This window comes from Medicago sativa, chromosome 7, assembly GCF_051527215.1.
Source record: "Medicago sativa cultivar Bolivia chromosome 7, Bolivia_mono, whole genome shotgun sequence".
Taxonomy (NCBI): Eukaryota; Viridiplantae; Streptophyta; class Magnoliopsida; order Fabales; family Fabaceae; genus Medicago; species Medicago sativa.
The window spans coordinates 87,557,894-87,585,249 of NC_140755.1; the positions used below are offsets into that span (position 1 = coordinate 87,557,894).

General features: G+C 34.8%; 1 protein-coding gene across 1 annotated transcript; it reads right to left on the reverse strand.

Annotated features, from left to right (window-relative positions):
• Positions 1-26,276, reverse strand: ABCA1 (ATP-binding cassette A1). Its single transcript, XM_085724503.1, has 40 exons — positions 26,067-26,276; positions 25,575-25,654; positions 24,761-24,929; positions 23,825-23,907; positions 23,176-23,392; positions 20,140-20,369; positions 19,994-20,054; positions 19,732-19,818; positions 18,707-18,939; positions 18,502-18,616; positions 18,344-18,433; positions 17,685-17,887; positions 17,485-17,597; positions 15,333-15,439; positions 14,536-14,598; positions 13,090-13,176; positions 12,494-12,592; positions 12,234-12,418; positions 11,134-11,188; positions 10,965-11,036; positions 8,831-9,538; positions 8,511-8,689; positions 7,874-8,084; positions 7,190-7,273; positions 6,590-6,631; positions 6,404-6,500; positions 5,939-6,066; positions 5,759-5,863; positions 4,860-5,006; positions 4,399-4,656; positions 4,175-4,310; positions 3,733-3,812; positions 3,513-3,620; positions 2,598-2,748; positions 1,973-2,109; positions 1,807-1,881; positions 1,398-1,701; positions 869-1,002; positions 393-451; positions 1-311 (listed from the first exon to the last, which is right to left on the reverse strand). The coding sequence occupies exons 1-40, from the start codon at positions 26,151-26,153 to the stop codon at positions 230-232; spliced, it is 5,661 nt and encodes a 1,886-aa protein (XP_085580629.1). The 5' UTR covers positions 26,154-26,276; the 3' UTR covers positions 1-229.
• Positions 26,277-27,356: the final 1,080 nt, after the last annotated feature.

The following is a 27,356-nucleotide window of genomic DNA, read 5'->3' on the forward strand; positions in this document are numbered from 1 at the left end:
TTGGTGAAACAGTCAGATTCAAGATTTAATAACTGGGAATCTATTTAAAATTAAATGGCACTATAATGACGGACTCTACAATATACAAGGCCTTAGAATCTCACCTAGGGCCCTCTATTGGATTTCACTACTAGTAAAAGTTAAGAAAATATTATAACTTTGATACATTCAAACACATTGCAACCACCATGCATCACTTTATGAAAGAAAAGGATGAAATAAGGGCATCTCATGAATTAGCTGCAAAATGGTTAAATATTGTCTCCAGAGTTGATTGGCTGAGGCTGTACTCTGCAATCCCTAACTTATCTCTGCAAAAGTGGTAGAATTTATTAGCTTTGTTTAACAAGATTGTGGAAGATAAAAAAAAATAAATTGTATTTGTATTTTACCTGCTTGCTTCCAGAAGTCCAAAAACATCTGCCAGGGAAAAGTCCTCATCACAAGGTAACTGCGGCAAAGAATCAAATGAATTATTATCTGCACTGTAAAATAAAGTCCAGATACATTATACGCTGTATGCACATACACATGCATGTTCTGCCCTTGGAAGAACATCGACCAACTAAAGATATGTTTGACATTACTGAACATAAAGGCCAACTCTAAGAGTGATTTGGTCCCAACGGTGAACGAAGTGTGTAGATTGAGGAAGGCTTTACATTGTAGCCGATGAAAAGGAGAGAAGAACCAAGAAGAAAGAGATTAACTGTTTTGTTTGTTTCCCATAAAACCTAACAAATAAGTTAGAATGTCCAACTAGTCTACTTAATATTCAATTCAATATTACACACTTGTACGTTTAGACACGACTTTCCAACCATAATGTGGAATTTACCATAAAACTAATGTGCTAACTCAAAAGTACCTGGTATCTGATGCTTAAACCATTGTATCCCTGGCATCTTGCTCCACGAAATGAACAGATAATAAATGAGTCAATTTCTGAGAATTTTTGTTTGGACAACCACCACTCAGAAAACACGGGCAACGGAATACCACCTAGATTACCAACAGAATAGAAAAGGGGGAATTAATACCAGAATAGCATTTATGCATTATGGTTTAAATAAAAAAGAGAAATATGTCATCATCAAACGCTAACAGCTCTCTGGGGGGAGGGATGTCTATATGGTTTATGCATGCTAGAAGTAATTGACTATCAATTTATTGATTCATTACACAATTTAAAAAATAACCGTATATGTAGCACCATGTAAAAGAATAAGCTTGTAACCACTGAACTTACATATTAACAATAAAAAATTGGTCAGTACGGGGCACATGTCCTTTTTCAGATATACAAACACATTTTCCGATGAGAGAATTAACTTTTTGATTTGTTTTTATAATACTAAGAATAAGAATCAAGCTTTGAAAGGAAAGTTTGCACGTACCATCTCGAAGTAATTGTTCGGATAACTGTTCCTGAGAGGCCCCATCATAGACAGGTGTACAGCACGTTAGAGTCTTTACTCTTTCTTCATTGCCAAGCAAGCGTCCAATTAAGCCTATCATCTCTGATGTCAAGCTAATTTCTGCAATGGAGGTATTTCCTGAGGTGACGGAATCAGCACCCCCAATGCAAATTTCAAGGTCATTAAGTAAGCTTCTAGGTTGAGAAGGGACATCAAAAAGTATTTCCTGAATAGTTTGGCAGAGTGTTTGCAAGTCCACAGAGCTCACTTCAGTAGGTTTTACCTGGAAACACCGAAACTAAGAATTACATATTTGAAGGTGCTTTTGTCAGGGAAAAACAAGGAAGCGCAAAGAAAATGTGCCTCTTGTTGTCATAACCATAAATACCTCTAGTTCTAGATGATTGCCAAATCTTGTTTTTAGATGCTGTGGACTTCCAATGCATCTTAGTTGTCCACCAACCTTTAGAAAAAACAATATAAATTGATCAGTATGTTTGTGGGTGCATGCTGCAGCTTCAAGAATGTAAAGAGAAAAGAAAATAAGCTTGTACCATAATCCCTATTCTGGTGCACAAGGCTTGAGCTTCATTCATGCTATGTGTAGTAAGAATAACTGCAGTCTTGCCTCGTCTAGTTGAGATTCTAGATATTACATCCCACATGAACCTTTTTGCAATGGGATCCATTCCTGAGGGAAGCATAAAATATTAGATCTGACAGGTAATAGCTATGCAAGTCATCAAACATAAGCAAATGTGAAATATCTTTGACGTAGCTAATCTACACGTAGTTTCAGAAATTAATTTGTTTCAAATGAGAGGTCCAGCTACTTTGGGTCGCAACTCACTAAACCAAAACAAGGCCGATAACTGGATGCCCCTTCAATTCAAATTTCACCAGTATTGATGCATTATGAACAAATGAATTATGCCGACAATTACTGAATTGGCAACTACTTTAAAACAAAATTTTGATCAGAGAATTGAAGGCAACAATTACTGAATCCTAGACCGCTTGGTGAGCTGGGTTTTCATCACATGTAAGGCAAACCAAATGAACTAAAAGATTAGGCTTTTAAAACAAGGGCCTTAAAAGTGTTTCTCGAAACTCTAAAATTAAAATGGATACAGGCATTTTCATGATGTTCAAAGAAATATGATAATTTGACATAACTACCTGTTGACGGCTCATCAAGAATGACAATAGGAGGATCTCCAATCATTGCAATTGCAACAGATAGTTTTCTTTTATTCCCTCCACTAAGTGAAAATGATGGTTTATTAGCATGCTTCAATAAGTCAAACTCCACCAGCTTTTCCATAACAACCTGTCAAACTTATTATTGTCAATTATTGAAAATATGTAATAATTAGGATCTTTGTAATTATTGTATAGTTTATTTTATCAGTTGTGCTATTTGAACAACTAAAATTTGACAATTTTTGCAACAACAATCTAAGTGGTTAACACAGTTCAAGTAGGTGATTAATTACGTTCAGTAGATAGTTAATGGATATACCATGTGTCAAAACTCATTAACCATCAACATCACTTCATTAACCACAACAATTTTCTGTTGTTCAAATATGGAATTTAAGGAAACATATTGGTCAATTTATAAAATTTGCAAATAAATAATAATGGAGTTTTTCTTCGTAGGCCTCATGTACATTTGGTTATGACCAACACAAATATTGACCTTTTGGTGAAGAGATCGGATGTAAGAATAAACTTCCTGTCAGCATCATGTGATGTTTGTTGAAATATTCATGAAAATAAATTTTCAGAGGTTCAGAAGAGGCCCTTACCCACAATTCCTTTTGACTAGGGTACTTCAATCATTTTCTATTTCTGTAAATTTTTACACTATATAAGGAAGATAAATGTCTGTATGGGTTGCTATTTCTAAGCCTTTCCACACGTAATCATTTAGCTCACAAACAAGGTGAAAATGTAATGCTTTTCTTATTTTTAAGATTTGTGGTTTAAATTGTAAAATGATTAGCTATCCCATGCACAAAAGAACGGCATAGGCATAAATAACCCTGATGAAGATAAGCACTAAAGTAACCAGGAACTTCTTACACATACATTGTCTATTGTGTAGTCTGGAACACTTTTTATTCTAGCATAGAGCTCAAGATGCTCTTTGACAGTTAAGAATTCCAACAGAGCATCAAATTGTGGACAATATCCAATCTGGAAGTGCAAATCAAGATAAAAAAAGTAAGAGCCTGATGGATTTAGGTAAAATTTCAATCTATGATTGGGCGTTTTTATTTGTGGGGGGGAAGAAGAAAAATAAGCATACATATTTACGAGCAGCCTTGGGATGGGAACATATGTCTTTGCCAAAAATAAAAGCAGTCCCATCAGAAGGAGATTCTTCCCCTGTACAGAAACAAAAAACACAAGATTTAGCAGTCACCCCATAAGAAGCAGAGAGAAAGGTATCCAATTTTGAGCAATCATAACTACAAAAAACATTTTTTCTGGTATAATTTGTTTAAGATTTGTCACGAGTTTTGCCTAATTCCATAACTCACCGCCTTTGCTTTATCTTAAATTAGAAGCTTGAGCTTACGAAGCAAATAAACACAAAACATATATTCACAAGAGAAGAAAAGGGTGAACAAAGTAACATTTTCCTTTATGAAATAAGTAAATTATTCTTTAACAATGCAGATTTTAATAGGATTTTAGAAAATAAGTTTGCCAGCCAAAACATTAGCATGCCCAAAAATATGATATACCGCATAACATAGAAAGCGTTGTGGTCTTTCCAGCTCCATTTGTTCCTAAAAAACCAAAACATTCTCCTTCCTGAACTGAGAAAGTTAATGAATCTACTGCAACCTTTTTCCCATGATTCTTCTCTTCAGAATACACCTTCAATTCAGAAAAGAAATCGCCATGGTAATCACAAAACAATACTTTCAATAAATAAAAAGTTGAAGAAAACAATCCTGGGAAATACCTTGCGAAGATTGCGCAAGTAGATAATGGCATTGTCAATGGAACCTGAAAGTACTCTATTCCTTTCTGCTTTCACATCCACGTCTTCATTGAGGTCCGTAACAAAAGTTTCTGGGGAAGATTCTAATAAAGGTTCCAGATAAGTAGTATTATGTGGGAAGATATTAATTTTCCCCCACCACTTCTTGATCTTGAATGGAGTTAATTTGAGCGAAGGATATATTTCAAGCCCGAGTGTCAATAAAAAATAAATGAAGCTCTGTGATACAAAAGAAAATGGGATTAGATAGAGCAAAATATTTTTCTCCAAATATCTGTGTAAATGTGTTTTGTTTTATACTATCACTAATGAATTACTACTCAAAATAACATCTTCGTGTCTTTGCAGTTTTAAACTTCAAAAGTTAGAATATCAATAATAAGAAACTAAATAGAGGAAAAATTAGATGAAAAGACTTGGACCTCGACAGCAAGATAACAGATGGAGGCACCCGTAACATTCCAGTCATACACTCCATCACTTGTTTTATCTTTCATTCCTTGCCGCAGAAGAGCTAATGAAGCAAGACCGTCGGCAAAACAAAATCCAGGAGATATTCTGAAAAAGTTCTGATGAAGAACATAAAATATTAAAAAGAATAAAAAAAAACCTCTGGTGAACCACAGTAACAAACAAAGAGCAATTCAAGCAGCTAAACAGTAATTGCATATCATTGCAAACAGTATTTCTTTACTTAATATAGATGTACAATTTAATTGAAAATATAATATTTGGCATTTCTCTTAGTCCTATGATTCTCAGGGACAGCCCACAAATGAGACCACTGACTAAGTAACTTAAAAATTTCAAACCCATTTCTTATCACATGGGACAGAAAGTAACTAGTAGGTTATCAGTATCCACTTATAATGGAATTGTAGGAAAAAGTAATATTCAAGTATGATGTATGTTTCATTGAAAATAGGAGCACTTTAAGTTTTAGGTTCATGTATGTTTAGATTCATGTCTTTAGGGAGTTGGACCTGCATGTATTTCTCCTTGTAAACATAACATGTAATTAATAATGGAGTGTAAATAAATATCATGGTTGCTGAGTTCTTTACTCACTCGAGCACATTCAGAAAAATTCTTCTCCCTATTTTCACAAGAGTCATTCAAAGATAAAGTAGCAAGTGGTAAAAGTAATACAGAGTTGGGAACACAATGGGAGCTAAAAAGATGAAAGCAATTTGATTTTTAATTTCTAGAATTAGTTCCTAAAATGTTCTACCTTTGTTTTTAGTGTTTAGGCAAAACATTAGCTTGAGTAAGGGCATAAAATCCATGCCTATAACACATGTGAAAAATAACTTTGGTGTACCTTAAGAAAAGAATTGGCACTTATTGTGGATGGGAGGAGCCCCATAATGAATGAGATAACCATTAGTATCAGTCCAGAAAAAAAGTGGACCAGGAGAACCACGTTCTGTCAGACAAGTCAAAATCTTAGCATTTATAAGATTGATAAACAAACAAATGAAAAATTGCAAGTCCGTAATACCTGTGCCACGGTATGGTCAAAAAAGAAAAATGTAAGGCAATAAGTCGATGATGCAATTGCAAGTCCGTATTCCAAAAGCATGATAATTGTTGGTATCAAAGAAACTCCTCCAACAAACTGATCTAGACCTATAACAGTATTCAATAGGCAAGTGTTATCATTGAAAACTATTATACTGTAAAACAAAATCCATTAAAAGGCTAAGGCTTGGTTGTATTGTGTGGTAAATCAAGAATCACATATTTATCGTTTCTAACCAGTCATATATCTTATCAACCACTTAAGAAAAACTATGGGGGAAAACAACATGAAAAAGAAAGAGGTAAAGAGTACAGACACTAATATGCTTCTACAGACTATGATAAACTTAACGGGCCTTGTTAATGCTGAATATAATTATTAATCATAATTAAATAATATAAAACCAATTTACAACAATCAGTAAAAAATGAATTGTAAACATACCAAAGATGTAAAAGAGAACAATGGCAAAAGAGGCAGGAAACAAGAAGCTCACGAAGTCCCAAATAAATGTAGAGATCCAGTATGAAAGGACAGAAACCTGGTTCGAAAGACCAGCATTAGATATATATTCAAAATGAGGAATGAAAATCATATGCTGAATGTAGTTTCTTTTAACGAAAAGAATACCCCACTGATTAGTTGTTGGTGCTTAGCTTTCACTTCACGTTCCTGCACCAATCAAGAGTTTATAAATATTTAGCCTAGGCGACTAGCAGTCTGATAATGTCATTAGTTTTGGACACTCTTGTAGCAAGAAATTCTAGAAAATTGTTGACGTTTAAAATGAGAAATATAGACATCTTAAAGTAAGGGAAATTTTTGAAAAAATGAAACTACTGTATGTATCTAAGATTGCAATGACAAAAACTTGAGTGGATCCTCAATAAAACAGTGGCAAGCAGGTTTAAGTTATAATAGAAGGAAGAGTGACTCGAAGTAAGAAACTATCAAAGAACAAAACACCCAGTCAGCAGTCTTGATATAAAAAAATGTGGAGTCACATGAGATGACATAAAAAAACAGTAGAAGGCTATATACAGCCCCATAAATGTATCTGATGTTTCCCTAAATAGAAAAGGTGCAAATGAACAGAAAAAACATGCCTTTTGCAAAGAAAATGAAGGATGATTTAATACACATACTTTCTTGATTCTCATTTGTAAACTTCTATAGGACAAAGAAATGAACTTAAAAATGACGAGCTGGAAGCAGTGTAACACAACTCACCTTAACAATTGAAACAGCAAATGAAGCGGGAATGAAAGAGAAGGCTATATTGACAATGATAGCAGCAGAGAAGGCATCCAGGTCCTACAATATTTCATATGCAGCTTATCAAATCATTGATTTTCTGAAGAGCATGGAAGAGACCATATAACAAAACACTGATACAAGGCATCACACCTTATTTCGTCATTTATATGTTAAAATATGCATTGAGAATTCGGACTATAAGCCTAACTCAATCCCAAAAGCTAACATTAGAGATGAGTATTGCTCAAACCTTGCAAAGACCCATTTGGTCATATGTCTAGTCAACGTGGGGTTTCAACACACATGCTCAGGATTGGACACATAAAGTATAGACAAATATGGGTGGTCAAGTAACAAAGATCTTAACACCCCCTCACACTCACTATTGGACATCTAGAGCATGGGCAAAAATGGGGGGTCCAATAACATATCTAGGATAGGCTCCGATGCGATTTTAGAATTTTGACTTGATATCTAATTCGACCCCAAAAGCTAGCTAGCTCTAGTCGGCGTGAGATTTCAAGAAGATTAGAATAACATGAAATACAAATCAATAGCGATATAATAAGGTGCTGTACAATGAATCTCAAAGTGTAAAATAAGGATCATGCATCATGATGCTTCTGTGAAATAACAAAAATAAAAATGTTAGCATACATGGCGTTGTAAGTGCTGGCTTTGTGTCATTGGTAGAGGGTGGTTGCGTGTCTGAATCGTCGCATTCACATTATGAGTAGCAAGCCTAAGAATTGCCGAATTCATCAAATTGATAAAGGTGGGAGCAGCATGTTGACAAGAAAAGTTATGTAATACAGTGTAGCCTAAACTTCCATCGGTGTTCTGATCATCCATCACAATTGCCCCATACCTGCATATCAAAATACACTGCAATGAAGTAAATTGTATTGTCGTTATCATAAGATAAGATTTATTTATAGTTTTTTTATGAATTGACTAGTAATATAATAAAATCAGGTTAATCTCAGTGAGTTCTCTACACTTGATAAACTAGTTTGGTTTTCTTTTCCTCTCTTTTGTAATCTACTCTTGTTTCCAAATGGATCTGGATCTCCTTCTATAATAATACATCAGAAAGAGAGAGAGAAAAAATGGACAGATATTTTAATCTCATCCTCATGGATGCCCCGATACCAATATGGATCCAATTGATAAAAATAGCAGTATCTATGAGTTGAGCTACAAGCAAAAACTTTCCATATGCTAATAATTTTTTAATTGCTTGACAGTTAAAAGATGGAAACTAAGAATGAAATAGAGATTCAGATTTTCACACCTAGATTGGTAGGATTCATTAAAGCTAGACATCAAATATTCACTCATGTTAAGTAGAGCAGGTCCCAAAGCTGGCCCTGCTGCTTCCACTGCATCAGCTAATGCCTTTTCTGAATTGGGGAATTTGTATGAGCTTGAGTTACACCTTTGAATCCAACCTCCTTTAACATTTTGTGCTACCTTCATAATAATAGAAATTCCATTGAAAGCCCATCAGGATACACCGGAGTGCATTTTTAAGCAGCAGCAAGTCTAAGACTACAGAGAAAGGATAAAACATGAAGACAGCGTGAAAACATGATTCAACAATCAGTGACGAACCTCTTCAGCAATTGGAAAAGATAGGTTAAACGGAATTGGACCACCCCCACCCCCACCGCTCAATAGAGGATTAAAATAAGAAGTTGAAAGAGTCAGTGAAATCTGATCAGGATGCGGCTTGAGCTCCAGAAATAGAAGACCAATAAACAAGAAGATAGCGGGAATCATTAACTGAAAAATAATTGTTTTGTGATCTCTCCGTGCAGATATTGCCCTCTTAATAATTAAGGCTTTCGAATGTTGCCAGAAAGTGGACGTAGTAATGAGACAACAGCTACAACACTGCAGGCTTATGAAGTTGACAAAGCTAATAACTGTAGCAAAAATTAAACCACAAGCTCTCCCCACCATGGTAGACATGAAACCAAGAATCTTCTTATAATTTCCACAAACTTTATAATAACATATTTTTGTGGATGGACGATCATTAGAAGGAAGAGAAACCACAGCTTCTGATATAAGCGAACGGTTATTTTCTTCAAAGCATTCAACTTCATCATAGTCACATCCAGCAACTCTCAAGAATACCTCCTCCAGGGTTGTTACAGATATACCATAGCTTTCAATACCGTGACTGTCTTTTTCACAATTGCCGCTTATTTCCATGCTCGAAACTGGCTTTTTCATGCAACTTTCAATTTCCCTGAACATCCTCTCAAAGGTTGAGGAGGATGCCATAGGGAGTCTGAAGGAAATTTCAGTTCCAACCTGGAAATGCAATATCCAATAAAACCAGATAAAATGTAATCAACTTAGAATCAGAATTCATTTTTAAATTGAGTTCAAACTTTATTATGCATGACCACAGGCACTGCTAATGTTCAAATCCACTAAATTGTATAATTTTTACGGACCTCATAAGAAATGAGAGACAATAAAATCCTTCACAAAAATAAATGGAAAGGTACAGCTTAATTTATAGCTACCCATGAACCACCAAAATTTTCATGACAATAAAATTGACAGGAGCAGCATATTCAAGTCAAAAGCAATTATTTCTCTCAAAATTTATAAATGTAGCAAAGCCAGATAAGTTATAGTTTCCTGTTTATGAGTTAATTTGTAACATGCTTAAAGCTTAGTAAACTCTTCTCGGATTTAGTGCAACACCGATGCAGCCACAAAAGGGACTCCAGACCCTGGTGCATTTGGTGGTATTTTTTGTGATCATTATGAGATTATTCTTGGATGTTTTGTACTTAGTCTTGGGGTAACATGTGAGCTTCAAGCTGAGTTATTGGGTGATATGTTCGTTATAGAGCTTGCTTATGAGAAAGGGTGGCATTATCTTTGGCTTGAATGTGACTATTGGATGTTAATAACAAAGCTTTGGATCATTATGAGACTATTCTTGGATGTTTTAAACAAAGGTTGAAGAAACACCAAAAGCACATGGTGGGCCTATCACAAGATCAAGAGCAAAGAAAGTTAAGGAAACTTTGGATCAAGAAGTTAATAACCTTCTCTCACTTAAGTCAATTCTAGAAGGAGAAGCATTCAAGATGGTCAAAGTAGATGAAAAGCCCAGTCATTATCTTTGCTTGCTTTTTGCTGCTTTTGAATGATAATTATATTTTCCCTCCTTAGAGTTGTGCCTTTTGTTGGGTTCTTAGGTCAACCTTCTTGGAAGGGCAGTTCGTTTTTATTTTTCAAAGGAGGACAACAAACCTTTGTTCATAAAGGCACACATAAACTATAGGAGAAATACCCAATTCCCACATTACCTAGAGCGCTACAGCCTGAGTTATGCTTTGACAATATCATCTTTCAAGCATGTTTTGTGAGGTTGAATTGGGTCCAAAATGTAAACACAGAATATTGCAGGAAAAAATATCCCTCAAGGAACACTACCACTGGATTTGGCTCATCTAAAGTGAATAGTTAGTAAAGTGGGAAAATAACCACTCATGATTTGTTATGCATGTACAGATAATATCAACCATTTATCAATGGTTGAAATTATTCACTTTACTCTCTAAAGTGAATTGCTCACTTTAGAGGAGCCTTGACCACTACCACTATATGCCAATTTGAACTGTCTTGTACTCATGTCTACAATAACATTGACAAATAAATACACATTCCAAGAGTTTGATAACATGCATCTAAATGAATTATACAGTGAGAGAAATACCTCGCTTATACAGGTTGCTGTCGGAACATATCGGTATACAATATCACCAGCAATAGAAGCAGTAGGAGCAGACTAACGACGCAGAAAGAAATCCAAATCAAAACAACCTTTTGATTATGAAACAGAAACTATAGGAATCAAAGACAAGATGTTCAGGATCAGAACAAACCTTTACAAGAGTTAGAGTGTAACCGACTCCATAATGATGCTTCAAGAAAAGAGAGCTGTCAAAATGTCATAATAAAATAGAGGTAGTGAGTGAGAGTGAGAGAGAGAGAGAGAGAGAGAGAGAGAGAGAGAGAGTCGTATGTTACAGTTATGTCAAGATTACTGGGAAAAAGGTTAATGAACTTTTCACCTTGCTTCTAGAAATCATGTTTCAATAACAAAAAACTAGGAACTTTAAAGGTTTTATGGATTTCCCTCAAGTGTAACATACGCATGTGTGCACTTTGTTTAGGCTGAAGGCTTGTAGATCTAGGCAATACGGACCTTGGGCTTTTCTCCTATATTTTGTGTGAATTTATGAACAAAGGTTGGTTATCCTCATTGGAAAAAGAAAAAAAAAATCAAAGAAAAATAGCACGGAATAGCTCTTCCAATTACATCTCACATCCAATTAGAACTTTCCTCGGCAGTTCAATCAGTAACAATTCTCTAACTTTAGGCGGTCCTTCCGGAGGCCATCGCGGCAGTTTTGGCCATGGCAAATGCCTCCCAATGTCAAGTGTATTTCAAGTTTAGCCACACAATTTAAGTGTGTTTGATCAGCAATATCAACCTAATTGCAACCCTTCGCTCTTGAGCTTCACAGTTTTCAGCCTGGATTTCAACAGAGGTTCCAACGTCCAGCCAATTCACAGCTCACTACACATGGGAATTTAACTGCTCCTAAGTTTATGGCTGCTCCTCCTCAGCAATATCATTCTTAAGCTCCTATTTTCAGCAACCTTGTGCTACGCTTACTAGCTAATCTGCGCAACCAGCACAGAGTTGGTTCCCAAACTCATGGTTTTCTTTTCATGTGATTGGCGGTGGACAAATATTCAGAAAACCATAACTTTTGAGGGACCAGATCAAATATTCATTGCCAACAGTCAAGGTGTGAAAATTTACACTACAGATTTCATATTATATAAGTATATTTCTTCTTCAAATCCTATAACATCCTTTGTTCTACACACCTTGTTATATGTTCCTCAAATCACAAAATCTTATTTGTTCAATGGTGTGTATAATATGTAACAAAAATATGAAAATGGAATTAACCTTCCACAGCATTTCAGAGAACCATTGGCCATGATAGCTATCCGGTCACCTAGTTCATCTGCTTCATCCATAGAATGTGTTGTTAGCAAAATTATCCTGCCCTTCTTAATTTTTTTTATTAACTGCCAAGTCAAGCGCATCGAGTATGGATCCATTCCACTTGTAGGCTCATCAAGAATTATAACCTGCCAAATAAGTCCAACTATTCCAGTTCTGCTCAACATACAAAAACAAAATCATGTATTGTTAATTTTTCATACCTTACTATTTCCAATCAATGCGATTCCAAGGGACAATTTCCTCTTCATGCCCCCAGAAAGAGATCTCACAACAGTGTTGATTTTATCAGCCAGGCCCACCTGTTCAAGCAATAGAAATTATCTAGAATTCTATGCTGATTCTTAAACCAACAGAAAATTTTTAAAATGAAAAAAGGTCTTTGAGAGTGGGAGGCAGGATAATGTTTACATGGATAAATGGAAACTAAAGTGATTAGTATCCTAGTAATTGTCACGATTAGTTTCCTTATTTAATTATGATTAAGAGTCTAGTGTTATTAAAAACAAGGGAAGGTGAATAGTCTTTTGTACAGAACTACAATTACACTTCAAAATTTCTATTATTTCTCTTCCTTCTTTATCTTGAACCCTATGACTTCAAGATTTACATGTTCTCAGAGTCCACTAATGTTGAAACTTAAAAATGAAAACCAGAAACAGTATACCAATTAACAAGATAAGTTTACATTTTTTTATCAATTTAATTCCCTTGAAATGATCAACAAATCTAATTCAATCATACTTACAGATTTTGGTGATAAAGACTAGAATTTTTAGACTTAGAATTATGAACACACCTCATCGGCCATATTTATAACAACGCTTTCCAATGTGTCTTCCTCAACACCCTTTAATATGGCAAATAGTTCTAAATGCTCTCTCACCTGCAGAGTCAACGGAAGAACCCAGCATATTGTACTCAGTAAAATAAAAAGGTGTTCATAAATGTAGTAAAAAAATCAGTAAATCTAATCGGAAATTAAAGGTTTGGTTATATATCTTTAAATGCATGAATATATTGTCAAAATTCGGGGCCTAACTCATCCTTACAAAACCGGCTTGTAAGGTGAGGAGTACCTCCTCTCTATAAACTCTTCTCAAGAATCCTATCTATCCGATGTGGGACTAAATCCACTGAGTGTTGGCTGCTAACACACCCCCTCACGCTTCAGCCCGGCCCAATGGGCCTGAAGCGTGGACGAGAATCCTATCTATCCGATGTGGGACTAAATCCACTGAGTGTTGGCTGCTAACACACCCCCTCACGCTTCAGCCCGGCCCAATGGGCCTGAAGCGTGGACGAGAATCCTATCTATCCGATGTGGGACTAAATCCACTGAGTGTTGGCTGCTAACACACCCCCTCACGCTTCAGCCCGGCCCAATGGGCCTGAAGCGTGGACGATGCAGGAAGCCCAATGATTGATATGATTGATCAATGATAGGCTCTGAAACCATGTCAAAATTTGGGGGTCTAACTCATCCTTACAAAACCGGCTTGTAAGGTGAGGAGTTCCTCCTCTCTATAAACTCTTCTCAAGAATCCTATCTATCCGATGTGGGACTAAATCCACCGAGTGTTGGCTGCTAACATATATAACACTGCATCTCAGTGTTGTTTATAAAAAGGGAAAATGACTATACGATACAATCAGTGATGGACCGAGAAATTTTGGATGGAAGGGGAAAAACCAACGTTTTTAAATAGCGGATACAGTGCTGTTGTGTAGCAGAATTTCAACAAACTGCTGTTGTTCTGCAATACACTATTACCATTGAATAGAATCTATAGCACTACTGTGTAACAGAATTTGAACAAACCGCGAGTTTCCGAGATCCACAATTGACAACAATGGGAAAAACCAAGAGCGGTATATACATGGTAAAGCTAATCATTTAATACATGAAAATAGTAATACAAAATAAATAAATAATTGCAGTTTCAATTATTTCCAATACAATTGCATACCAATATAGGTCTCAGATCTATAAGAATATGTTAATTACATTGTCATGACAAGTACATAGTAATGGTAATTAAAGCCCGTGAAGATGAAATAATACAGAAAAAAGAAAACACTCACTAGATGCTCAGGTTATAAATTAGGTGTATAACACAAGACATGCATTAAGCCAAGAGAAAACGGCAACGATTGACTCATATTCGAAAATCAGCATCAGCAAATATGAAGACAACAATAATTATCTTCAATACAGAGGATGAAAATAAATGCTTCTACTTACAGTCAATTCGGGAAATAGTATATCATGTTGTGGGCAGACACCCAAAACCTTCCGTATCTCATCCTACAAAATAAGACCATGACATAATGAATGACACAACAGCAAGCAGGTATGGAACAAGGAGAAAATAACAAAAACATTTCAGGAAGGCGTATCGATGTCTGGCTGCACAGTGGATGAATATAAGTTACCAAATCCAAATTGATACATATTACACCTTTAGCAACATAAAAATTGTATTCAATATTTGTAGAAAATTATGATATTGATCTAGAGAGAATATGAGAGAGAGATGAATCTTATTAAGGGAGTGCATCTACTCGAGCTCACAAGGGCTTACTGTACACTCTCCATATCCCATACACCACGTGTAACCAACCCTTAAAATCTAGGAAACTAACTAAAGTTTCATAGATTTTAGGGGTTAATTACATGGGGAGGTAGAGGATAGGGAGAGTGTACAGTAAGATTTTGTGAGCTGGAGTAAATCTACAACCTTAATAAATTTGACACCCCTGGAAATTATGGTTTGCAAGTCGGATTAATTAGAAGCAGCATAAAACTAAGTAATAAAAAAGGGACAATATGAACTAGCTGTTTAAGCAACTTGATAAAAATAGGAGAAAGTTATTGAAAAATCTCTATTTGATCCCCATAGTGTAATAAAAGGTATTTTTTGCTGTCTTGATCACTAAAAGACTAACAAATTACTTATGTTCTTCTAAACTCTTCAACATATGATATTTATGCCTATTAGCAAACACATTTGTAGCAAAAGTGCAAAACTTAAAACTTACAATATCAGAGACAATGTTCTTTCCAAAAATCAAAGCATCCCCAGAAGTAGGAGGAAGAAGACCAACAAGCATTGATATCGTCGTGCTTTTCCCAGCTCCATTATGTCCTACAAAACAAAAACAAAATGATTAAGCAAAAACCTAACCCCAAATTGTTAGTGTAGATAAAACCAAATTAAAAGAGACGATCATAAGAGATCGTCCTAAAGCCAAACAAAAAAACCAAAATAATAATAATAATATTAAAATCATAAAAAAACTCATTTCTTCTTTGTAATATACCCCATCTCCGGTTTTAGTCCGTAAAAAAATTCTAGGTTTTAGTTCCTGAAATATATGAAAAGTTATATTTTCATTCCTCCTTGATAGATAGCTTTGAAGAAGGAGTCCCCAATGGCTTACCGAAGTTGGTTGGCGGTGTCTCGGAAAGGGATACCTACGGGAGTGGATGACCAGAAAGGCCAAGTAAACCATTGTAGAGTGCAGTCATCGCGCATCGGCACCATAGTAAACATAATTTGTTCATGTGACTAGGAACGCGTACCAATTCGCACGTACCAGTTCATGATACATTCATGTATTGGTTCGCAAAAATTCACACAACCCACTAAATCCACGAACCAGGGAAAGAGGAATGAGCAGTTTCCCGTTTGGATGGGGTATACCCCACTCACACCTAAATGCGATACAGCTATATCAGAGAAGATCTTTTGTCTATTCAAATCTTCAATCCCCACTCACACCTAAATGTGATACAGCTACATATTTATAATGAATTTTCTTCTCTATTTTCTTGACACACCGATATGGGCCGTCTTTGTTCCTTTGAAAAGCTTACACTGAAGGCTACTACTACCAATACTCAATTTGGGACTACTCTTACTCTGTTTTTTTCTATTTTCGGTAATATGTGACTACTCTGTAAGAGGCTGGGCTTTATTAAATAAATAATATTTTTTTTTACAGATTAATGAATTAAGAAATTAGTATTTCCTATAAAAGCAATGTCCACTAATATTTAACATGAAAATATTTTCAGACTCCTATCACCTTTTATTATTTTAAGTTGATTTTTATTGATATTGTACATCTTGTTATCATGTACTTATGTCTTATTGTTTTTAACTAGTCTAGATAAAATATATATATATATATATATATATATATATATATATATATATATATATATATTATTGGTAGCATACCAATAAAAATATTAGGAAGTACCACGAACCCAAATAATACAACTACTATATATCAATGAAGTTATTGTTTTTAACTATGTACCGCATACCCAAACCCGTACCACGTACCAAAGTGAATTACGAACCAGGTGACTTTGGTCGGCACTCAGGTGCAGTTCTATGACAGTGACTTGGATATCATGGTCGGCACTCAGTAGCATGAGATGCTTGACGGAGTATTTAAGCATCTTAGTTCTCCCCCGTTGATAGTCTCAGAATTTGGGTTAGACTTTACCCGTACAAAACCAGCTTGTAAGATGAAGACAACCCACCCCTTATAAATTCATTGTTGGGTCATATTTCATCCAATGTAGGACTCTTAACACAACCCTGCCCAGGACTGGACATCTAGAGCGTGACCAGATTGGCTCGATAGTGGTAACTTGATAGCAGGTGGTCCAACGAATCTTGGATAGACTTCGATACCATCTTACAATTTGGGTTAGGCCTAACTCAACCCTTACAAAGTCAACTTGTAAGATGAAGACTACCCACCACTTTATAAATACATTGTTAGGTCATATCTCATCCAATGTGGAGCTCTTGACATATAGCTTGCATTTAGTGGATTCTCCTAGTTCTTAGATATACTTATCTCTATTCTAACTTTGGTGCCACACACCATGTGAAGGTTGATGACAAAAAAAATTTAGAAAAACGTTCTCACTAGCTCTATCCAGATTATCATCAATATCGACCAAGGTTTGTTTATTACTTCAGTTGGTAGCTCCCAATTAAATCTCCCCGTTACAACTACACACTTCCTTGGTTATTAAAAATGTTCTGCTTTCCCCTTCTATCACTAGAATATACTCAAGACTTAAGCCCAAAATAGAGTAAGAGAACTCTCTCACACAGACACAAACAAAACAGATTTATATACGTTAACAATAAAGAACCATACTTACCTAAAAGAGCAAGAATCTGATTTTCATATAATGTCAGCTGTAATGAGTTAACAGCACAGCAATCTCCTTTTTTAGTAGCATACACCTTATGCAAATTCCTGATTTGAATGCACCTAAAAGTTTTGGAAAAAATCTATAAGAAAGAGACAATGTATCATATTTTACTAAGTTGATGCACTTGCATTGTATATCATATATACCTGCCATCAAGCTCCTGTTGTTTCATGTCTAAGCTTATTGCTTCTAGAGCAGGATTGAAAATACCTCGCCCCAAAAGAGTCCCTTCTGACTCAGAACTCTTGCCAGTAAATTTAACTTTAGAACTGGAAGATCTCTTTCTCCAGAAATCCTTTTTAAAAATAAAGTTCCATGGATATCGCAGTCCATACTCCCTTGGAAGAACCTTTAAGATGAGCATAATTTTGATTGTTGTATCATTCAAGCAATAAAAAAACTTCATTCAAATGGTCATATGTGTATGTGAACAGACATAAGCGCATGTATATATACATCTTCAATTTCTTAGAAACAAAACAATAAAGAAATTCACCAGAAAAACCAATTTGAAAAATAAATTTTAATGATGTACAGGAATACACTAGTTAGAGACAGGATTAAGTGTTCAATACATTGGTCTTTTAAGTGTCTTCACACATAGCCATAAGTTATACAAATTAGTACATCACTAAATCAATCAAGCAGCATACGCCTCTTTCTACCTACTAAGTAGCAAAGAACTGGACTTCATGTAGACATATGCAGGCTCCAAATAGGAGATAAGGACACTGTAGAGTGCCGCATTTCAATTCTAGTCCAGATATAGTATAAGGGTATATTATTCAAATAAGAAAAAGCATACCTTATCGAAATACAGTCCAATTGCACAATAGAGCAGTGTATCAAGTATCATCATCAGAAGACATGCAGAAAAGTTCACTCCAGAAGACTCCTGCAAACTAAATGTTTTAGGAAATTTGGACCAATAGTAAAAGCAAGGGACCTGTTGCGGAAACTCACCCGCCATATGTTGCTCCAGCGGAGCCCAACATGAGCGCGCTCGTAATCAGCAAAGTTGATAGAACCCAGAGCAAATGCCGTAGGTGAAAGCAGAGAAGCGAGAACCTTCAAGATCCTGAGTTAGGCAACCTCAAATGAATAAAATATAATTCAAATATGAAAATTTGGACTAAATATATTAGTTATCGGAAGGACAATCACTCACATAGAGACTCCCTCGTCGTTGACAGAGTAATACGGCAAAAAGGTACCAAGAAATGACAGAGTTCCAACAGCTACAGCTGTTTTGGCCCTTTTGAAAAACGTTGATATAAAAAATGACAGCATGATTGCACTAAGCCCAAAAATGAAGAAGTAGGCAAACACCAGTGTCTTATCACTATACTTGAATATATTATCCATGGTGCAAGCTGTAATGACCGCAGAAGAAACTGCAAACTGTAAAGAGAAAATAATAGAAGAATGAGACCCACATAATTTCTTAATCTAGAAAGCTAAAGAATCAACTTAACACGCATAAGTTATATTATAATGTTCAGCACATAAAACTTTTGGCTTGAGGAACTGAAGTAGCTTATTTTGATAGAACAAAAACTTAGAAAAATCTCTATTTGATCTCCATAATGTAACAAATTATTTTATTTGGTACAGTTTAACCACTAGGACTCCAACATGACAAAATGGTATATTTTGGATTGTTTTGGCACTTCACAAATGGTAGTTTTAAAGGAATGACACTTTCGCGTAAACAAAAGTTTCAGTTTGCTTTTGTTTGTCTGTACAACTTGTTGTAGCATTCTCATTTTGTTTCTTTTTCTTTATGTTAAGGTGTCGAATAAAAGGGAATGTATTTTGACATTAAAAAAATAAGCAGCAAGAGAAAGTCCTCTTAAAACAGAGAAAATGACAGATATCAAGAACAAAATGTAGCTTAAAAAGGGAATTCCCAATCCTTTTGCAAAGAAAAGAAAGCTAAAGAAATTCAAGGTCGGCTACTCACAAAAAAAAGGAAAAAATATAACGAAAGATTATAATATCATCCTAAATGCAGAAATTAAAACAAAAATTATCCATTTAAGAATGCGAAGCCAAATCACAGAACAACGGACATAGAGAAGTCAAAAACACTGCCCTGGTGAAATATTCTCATTTAGGAGGTCTCAACTTCAATTCTCAAAAATGAAGTGTGTAAAAGTAAAAACCTGTAGCAGATGGAATAGCAGGAGTTACCTGCAAAGCATATGTGACAAACCAAGAGAGATGAAATATGCCGTCATTTAAGCCCATCATATAGAGTCCTTCTTTGATCTTTTGTTCCTGAAAGGTTACATTGAAAAATTGAGAAACACAAGCTCGACAAGAGAAGATGGCCTTTTATATCCCTATTATATTCGAAAATAATGTTTATAAAAATAAGAAAATAAAAAAGGAAACAGCAAATAATGAAGGGAATATCTTAATCAGACAATACCAAACATTAAGACAACCAAACCTTCTCAAACACAGAATAACTTATCAGGCGAGAAACTGGATAGAGAAACCCCAATAAATACCTGCACATACAAGTTCTTGTTAAACAATAAGCTTATCGAAGATATAATCTAATAACGCGCTATAAAGTTTTGAATACAATCTTACAGTATTCCCATGACTTCCTTTACTATTGCCTGGAACTGGTCATCAGTGTACTCTCGAGTGGGAAATGGAGCTATTCGTATGTTAGTAGGGTTAAACTGGGTCCATGGAACTTTTCGCGAGAAATCAGTGTCATGAAATCCTAGAAGAGGAAGATTTACAGTTTCGGCACTCAAGTTTAATTCAGGTTGTTGAGCAATTATTATTATGAAAGAATCAACCATTTGCTGGAGCTACAAAACCAGAAAATATCAATGCATTAGTACACCAATAAAAGTGAAGAAGATGCCAATTAACAAGAGAGGGAAGGGTTAAAAACAAAAGAAAACATGGTAAAATGTGTAAGCAATAAATTGAAGCAAGCAACACATTAAAAAGAAAAAAATCTAACTATGAAAGGTTTTGATGGAAATAAGCCCATCTTTCTGCGGCAGCATGTAGATTATGCAACTCCATGGTGTACTTGGTTGGAGTTAAAGGTGACTCTTCATTCTTCAACCCTAGGTTTGCTTTGGATAGGATTTTGTTTATGTTGTACTGCGTAATCAACTAATGACTAGCTTTCGTTATTTCCTGTTTTACTTTTATTTAGTACAGATTTAATTTCCTCGATTTTTACCGTTCAACAAAATGGGGTTGCAAAAATGAGAAAAAATCATCATCACTTTCCAAGCCGTGATCCTTCAAATGTCTATTACAAAGCCCTTCTTTGGTTGTGTCTTTGTGTATGGGATTGGGAGGGGAGAGAGAGCTGTCTTAACTAGCACATATCTAATTACCACTTACCTTCTTGGGTTTTGAATGCTATTGTTGAAATACTTTAGCATTTATTATATCAGTTTATTTTATTTTACTTGTATCACTCCTTGATTTGAGGAGTTGACTTGGTGTATCTCTCCTATAAAAGGATTACTCTTCTACTGAAATAATACAATTCACTAAATCAGTCTACGACAGGTGCCGCAATACAACTTCAAGCATACAGCGATGCTGATTGGGCTGGATGTCCAGACACAAGGAAGTCTACGACTGGATGGTGTATGTTTTTAGGAGATGCTCTTATCTCATGGAAATGCAAGAAACAAGAATCAGTCTCTAAATCTTCAACTGAAGCAGAATACCGCTCCATGTCTGCAGCGTGCTCTGAGATTATTTGGTTGCGAGGTCTTCTTTCAGAACTTGGTTATTCACAACCACATCCAACTCCACTGCATGCTGATAATACAAGTGCCATACAGATTGCTGCAAATCCTGTATACCATGAGCGAACGAAGCACATAGAGGTTGATTGTCATTCAATCAGGGAGGCCTATGACCGCAAAATTATCACTCTGCCTCACGTGTCTACATCAGTTCAACTTGCTGACATACTCACAAAATCCATGACACGTCAGCGTCATAATTTCTTAATCAGCAAATTGATGCTTGTAGACTTACCAGCATCAATTTGAGGGGGGATGTCAATAGAATTGAAAGCAAAATTATTCATTAGTGCTGATTTGGTGCTGATCTGTTGGTCATTAAACCAGCAGATTTGTACAGACTTGATTGCAAGTCAAACCAACATATTGTACAGTCATAATTGTGTAATTATGTATTTATTAAATAGCCTAGCTGTAGATAACAGTTACATATTGTATCAGCACTATTTAAATGAAAACATTCCAGCAAAAGGGATCATAGTTTTGACCCTAATTTCTCTGAGTTTAACATTCACTATTCCTCTAATTCTCCAAAATGGTATCAGAGCCCTAGGTTATTCTAGGAAAATCAATTCTTCCCACTAGTGAGCCACCCAGCTAATTGGCAACAGGCCCTCACTGGTTCATCCGATAGTTATCAATCCTATGCAACTCATGACTTATTTCTCTTGATATGTCCCTATATCATGAATAATCTCCAGTGTCACTTTTTCTTGTGTTGCCTAGTCAACAATATAGCAAACTGGATCCTCGTGCAATCATATATGTCTTCATAGACAAAAAGGGACACAAATGGTATCATCCTTAGAATCAATGTTTTCATGTCTCCGTGGACATTACAATTCATGAAACTAGGCTCTTCTTTATTTGTCCTTGGCTTTGGGGTGAGAGTATTTGGAAGCTTGGGCCCTTTGATCTTAAGTTGTGTATATTCTTATGTCTTATTCTCTGTCCTCCATTACTGTCTTATGAACAGGAGTAGGCATCCTTCTGCGGTACTAAAAAGAAGGATCAAATGCAAGAAGAAACTACACAGGAGGAACTTGAAGTTGTTAAGATCAAAGCCAACACTCCAAAATTGGTGTACTAGAAACAGCAAAACCCAAATTAGTCCAACAGCAACTTAAAGCATCCGAACCTGAGATTAACTTAATGGAAACTAGACCAAGTTGGTATTAATGCTTTTCTGCAGAGAGACCTATAGGAAGAAGTATATGTGAAGATTCTACTTAGATTTGACTTCACAAATGTAGAAAATAAGGTCTGAAAGTTCAAAAAAGCCTTATATATGTTCTGAAGCAATCTCTCCATTTTTGGTTTGGAAGATTTATACATGCCATAGTGTCGATGGTATGACTCGGGGAGCTCAGAAGGTAAATTCACTGTCCCACTTGTCTATGCAGATGATATCATTATATCGGTGATGATGATGTTGGGAACTGAATCCTAAGGACAAAAAAAGGAGCTCAATTCGAGATAAAAGATCTCGTAAAATTAAGTATTTCCTAGGGATTAAGGTTGCTACTCAAATTAAGGTAATTTAATCTCCCAAAGGAGATTTGTCCTTGAAAACCTTCTAAAAAAACTGTTCTTGAATTCAAGTGAAGCAAGAAACAGCACATTGTAACAATCCCCTATCTGATTTCAAGTACCCAACCAAAAACATAATTTGACATACATTTCAACAATAAAACACACAACCACAAGCAATCACAGCAATAAACTACTAGCTGTGCATTACAGGTTGTCAACATATAGTTACTAGTGATAATAAAGTACGGGGAAGAAACACAACAATGAATAAGAAATTATAAGAATGAGAATGAAGCAACCATACTGTCAAAAACCCACTCAAGCTGTATTGCATTGTTGGTACAGCACTAACACCAAGTTCTAAGTCATTAAGAAAAGGGCCATTTGTATCCATTATTGTTGTAACATCCGGAAAACCAGAGAAAGCCCATGTATGATTGAGACGTATGCTATAATCAAATGACTGAGGACCTTGTTCGTGAAATACAACTGCTCCTTTAATTTTGGGATTCGAACAATTCCTACACGGGTATGAGGAAATAAATAAATATAATCAATCAGAAAAACAGCCCATATTTCTACATATCACACAATTTCAAACAAACAATAAAAATAATCATTTTCATATCTTAAGTTAAGAAGACACTTGATAATAAAATTTAATGTGAAGATATTGCTAAACCTAATTAGAGTTATCATCTAAAAGAGCTAGACAAGTGAACAATTTTCATTTTTATACAACAACCAAAGTATTTCTCACTAGGCAGCATCAGCTATATAGATCAAATGTTGGTATAATGTCCTATAAAATCTCAATATCCCAGAACACTAAATTATTCTAGTAACAAGATTACTTTAATTTGCCTCATTCATGGTCACCGGAACATGTCAATAACATATTACTCCAGTAGTTGATAGAGCAACAAAGCTTTCAAGTCAGAAAAGGATTTTACCTTACATCATTGCAGGTACCATAAGCATCTGACCGGATGTATGTTTCCAACTCTAACTCATCGTTGTATACAATACTAACATGCTGCATATAGGAACCAAATTTTAATTAGATAGGTTCAATGACAACTCATTTAGAATATGAATGGAGAAGACATTTAGATCTGCTTAATGTACAAATTTCAAAGGATGAAGGTTCTAAGGTACTTGCTCGATTGAAAATGCATTTCATTACATGAAAGCACTCCCATATGGAGGAAGAGGAGCAGAGATGATGAATTTTGTTTATATGCAGTGGACAAAAACAACCATTGATATTTTTGTCAAATTTCAACTCCTCTCTAAAAAAAATACAATAAAACTTTTGATTTGACATGAGAAACAAAACTAATATAAGAAAAACAGCGAGCATTAGTTAACTTGCTTCAATACCAAGTTTTTTTCTGCCTCAAGACTTGTTCGAAACGAAAAAATTTCTAATATAACTTGTACTTTATGATAGATTTTCCAAATAGTCACAATCTGAAAATTTAAACTATTTTCCCTAAAAATTATTTGCTTGAATCAAAGCGCTTGAATATCCACGTAAAAACAAAATTCGTAACGAATTTTCTATTCCGGAAAATCAAGTGACAGGAAACTGAGCAGTCTATGTCTATTGCTCTTACAAACAACTAGAAATGGGGGAAATGGAACAAAGGCATGGATAGAGATAGACATGATAAAAAAGCCAAAGACGTGTACAAGGAAAAGAGAAACCAAAGAAGAGGTTTAAACATACAAGACCCACAGAAAAATCTGCATTCAAGTCCTAAGCCCGGGGAATACAGTTCATAAATTTGGAGGAAGCAAAGCCAAATTATTCACAACATTTCAAGAATAAATTAAGCACAGAATACCGCATACTGAAATAAAATGAACCACAGATGAGTAGGTACCTTCAAAATCGGAAATTTGATGGACACCACGTCTATCATCATCCTTGTTTCATTGGTGTCTGGTACAAAAGCTAAATACTCTCTCTTATCCAACAAGGATTCCAAAACTTGTTGAAAGTTAGGGGATACACCTTTCCCGACTTCTACAAACATATCTTTCTGAATGTGCCTGCTCCATTTCCACATTCACATTAATCCTCACAAAATATTAAGAATAAAAGAAATTCAGAACAAAACAGCATTTGCTTCCATTACCCTCGTAACCCAATTCCATTTACATTCACTCTCTCAATACAACAACAACAACAACAACCAAGCCTTATTCCACTAAGTGGGGTCAACTACATGGATCAAGTTACGTCATAATGTTCTATCATAAACCATATTTTGATCCAACTCATTAATCTCTAAATCTTTCATAATAATTTTTCTAGATCTTCCTCTGCCTCTAGTGATCTGACTATTCTTCATATGATCTACTTTCCTTGTTACAGAATCTACAGGTCTTCTCTCTACATCCCCAAACCACCTAAACCTATTTTCCAACATCTTTTCTATTATAGGTGCTACCTCCACTCTTTCTCAAATGTTGACATTTCAAATCTTATCCCCTCTAGTCTTACCACACCTCGAACTCAACATTTTCATCTCTGCTACGCTTAATTTATTGAAAGCATAATTAAAAAATAAATAAAACCCCTGCATTTTACTCTCTTTGTTAGTTCTCCATACACCATAACATTGAAAACAGACCAAAATAGGAAAGCATACACAAAAATCAAAACAGATGGCAAGTGAAGAATAGAAAACTGACGATTGAGCTGGATGAATTTGTGTATCCACTTGTGTTCTTACAGCTGCTAATAGCATCAACACAATCGCAGGGAGCAAAATCTAGCACAGATTAATTAACAACCATCAGAACTTCAGCATTGACAAATTTCACATAATTAAAATGCAATCAGAAACACAACAAAACCCTAACATATAAATTATTGACAAAATTACACTTATTCATAAATTCATAATGCATGCACCATAAAAGAAACAATAACAGTAATTAAAATCAAAACTATCATAGAAACTTACTTAAACAGATATGAAATTCAATGCTAAAAAAAGCAACAGTTGAATTGCAATCAAACTAAGAAAAAAACAAAAATAGTAATAAAATAAAGCGAATATGATCGAAAATGAACAACGACGTTGAATCGGTCAACTATACAGAGAATCGGAGAAGAAAAACAAAAATTGAACGGAAAAGAGAAAGATGAAAATAGAAAGAGAAGAGTGAAGGAAGAATAACCTCAGCAGCAGTAACGAAAGGGTGACGAATTTTGAGAAGGTAGTTTTTTCTGAGCATAACCTTTAACTGGCGTGAAGCGGTTCCCATGGTGGAAGGAACCCTAGGAAATGGAAGAATGTGAAGGAGAAAGAGGAACGAAGAAGAATCGTAAAGTTCACGTTGTTGTTGTTGTTGTTGAACTCATGTCATGTCAAAGTGTTTGCGTTTGGTGGAGAGTGAGGGAAGGTGGTGAATAGAAGTATGATGGAAAGTGACAAAGGCTAAAAAGCTACTTGCCTTCGTAGATGAACGCATCTTCTTTTATTAGACAAGTGGTTTTCATTTTTTATTTATAGATAACAACAAATAAGTAGTTAATAATTCTTATTTTGTAATAAAATATATATGTAAAAAATTGCGAGAAAAAACGAATTAGAATTTTTTTTTTTTTTATTTGTTTTAAACGTAACTACTTTGTTCGGTGCTGCATTGAAAATTGCAAGAAAAAACAAAGTAGGAAATACTACAATATATGAGGAATGTTATTATAGTAGGAAAAAACAAAGTGTTTGGGTGGGGTCGGCCTTGTCGTTACTTATCTATCCATCATGCTTCGGTTAGGACTTGGCGCCCCCAAGCATCTTTTAAGATACTAGGAATAAGGAATTGATTCTTAAAAAAATAATTTAATTAGTGTCTAAGAAAGAAAACATTTTAAAGACTTTAGATTATAAGTATTTATGAAAATTTGTATATTAAATATATTAAAAAATTAAAATTATTAGATCATTTTGATAGATAATTTTTTTAATTGATAATCTTTAAAGAGTGTCTTAGGACACTCATCAACAAGACTCAAACAAAATATTCATGTTGCTCGTGTGTTATTTATCTTATCATTTAATAGAGACAAGAAAATGAGTTTTAAATATAAAATAGAGGCAAGAAAGTGTGTTTTTAATATAAAAAATGAAAGTCTTTCAAAAAAAAATATATAAAAAATGAAAGTAAAATACGTCACTCATTCAGTCTTCATTATAAGAAGAAAAACATAAAAAAAAAAAAACATTAAAATCAATACAATTATTTATTAATATAACTTTTTGAATATTTTTACAAATATTTCATCATGAAAATTCTAAAAACATTAAATTCATTCACTAAACCATTAAAAAGACAAACATTAAATGATACTTAAAAAAAAAGACAAACATTAAATGATGAGTGGAAAAGTCTTTAAACAATAAATAGACTTTAAAAATTGTGACATTTTTTTATAAATAGAACCAAATTTAAAAGTAAATAAATAGA

Bases quoted from the DNA above. Each gene is read 5' to 3' on its own strand.
- ABCA1 (XM_085724503.1), bottom strand. From the start codon at position 26,153: ATGGGAACCGCTTCACGCCAGTTAAAGGTTATGCTCAGAAAAAACTAC. The intron at 6,501-6,589 runs GTATTCTTTTCG...CTTTCGAACCAG, and splicing joins ACCAACAACTAATCAGTGGG to GTTTCTGTCCTTTCATACTG. The intron at 3,813-4,174 runs GTATATCATATT...GTTTCTGTACAG, and splicing joins AACGCTTTCTATGTTATGCG to GGGAAGAATCTCCTTCTGAT.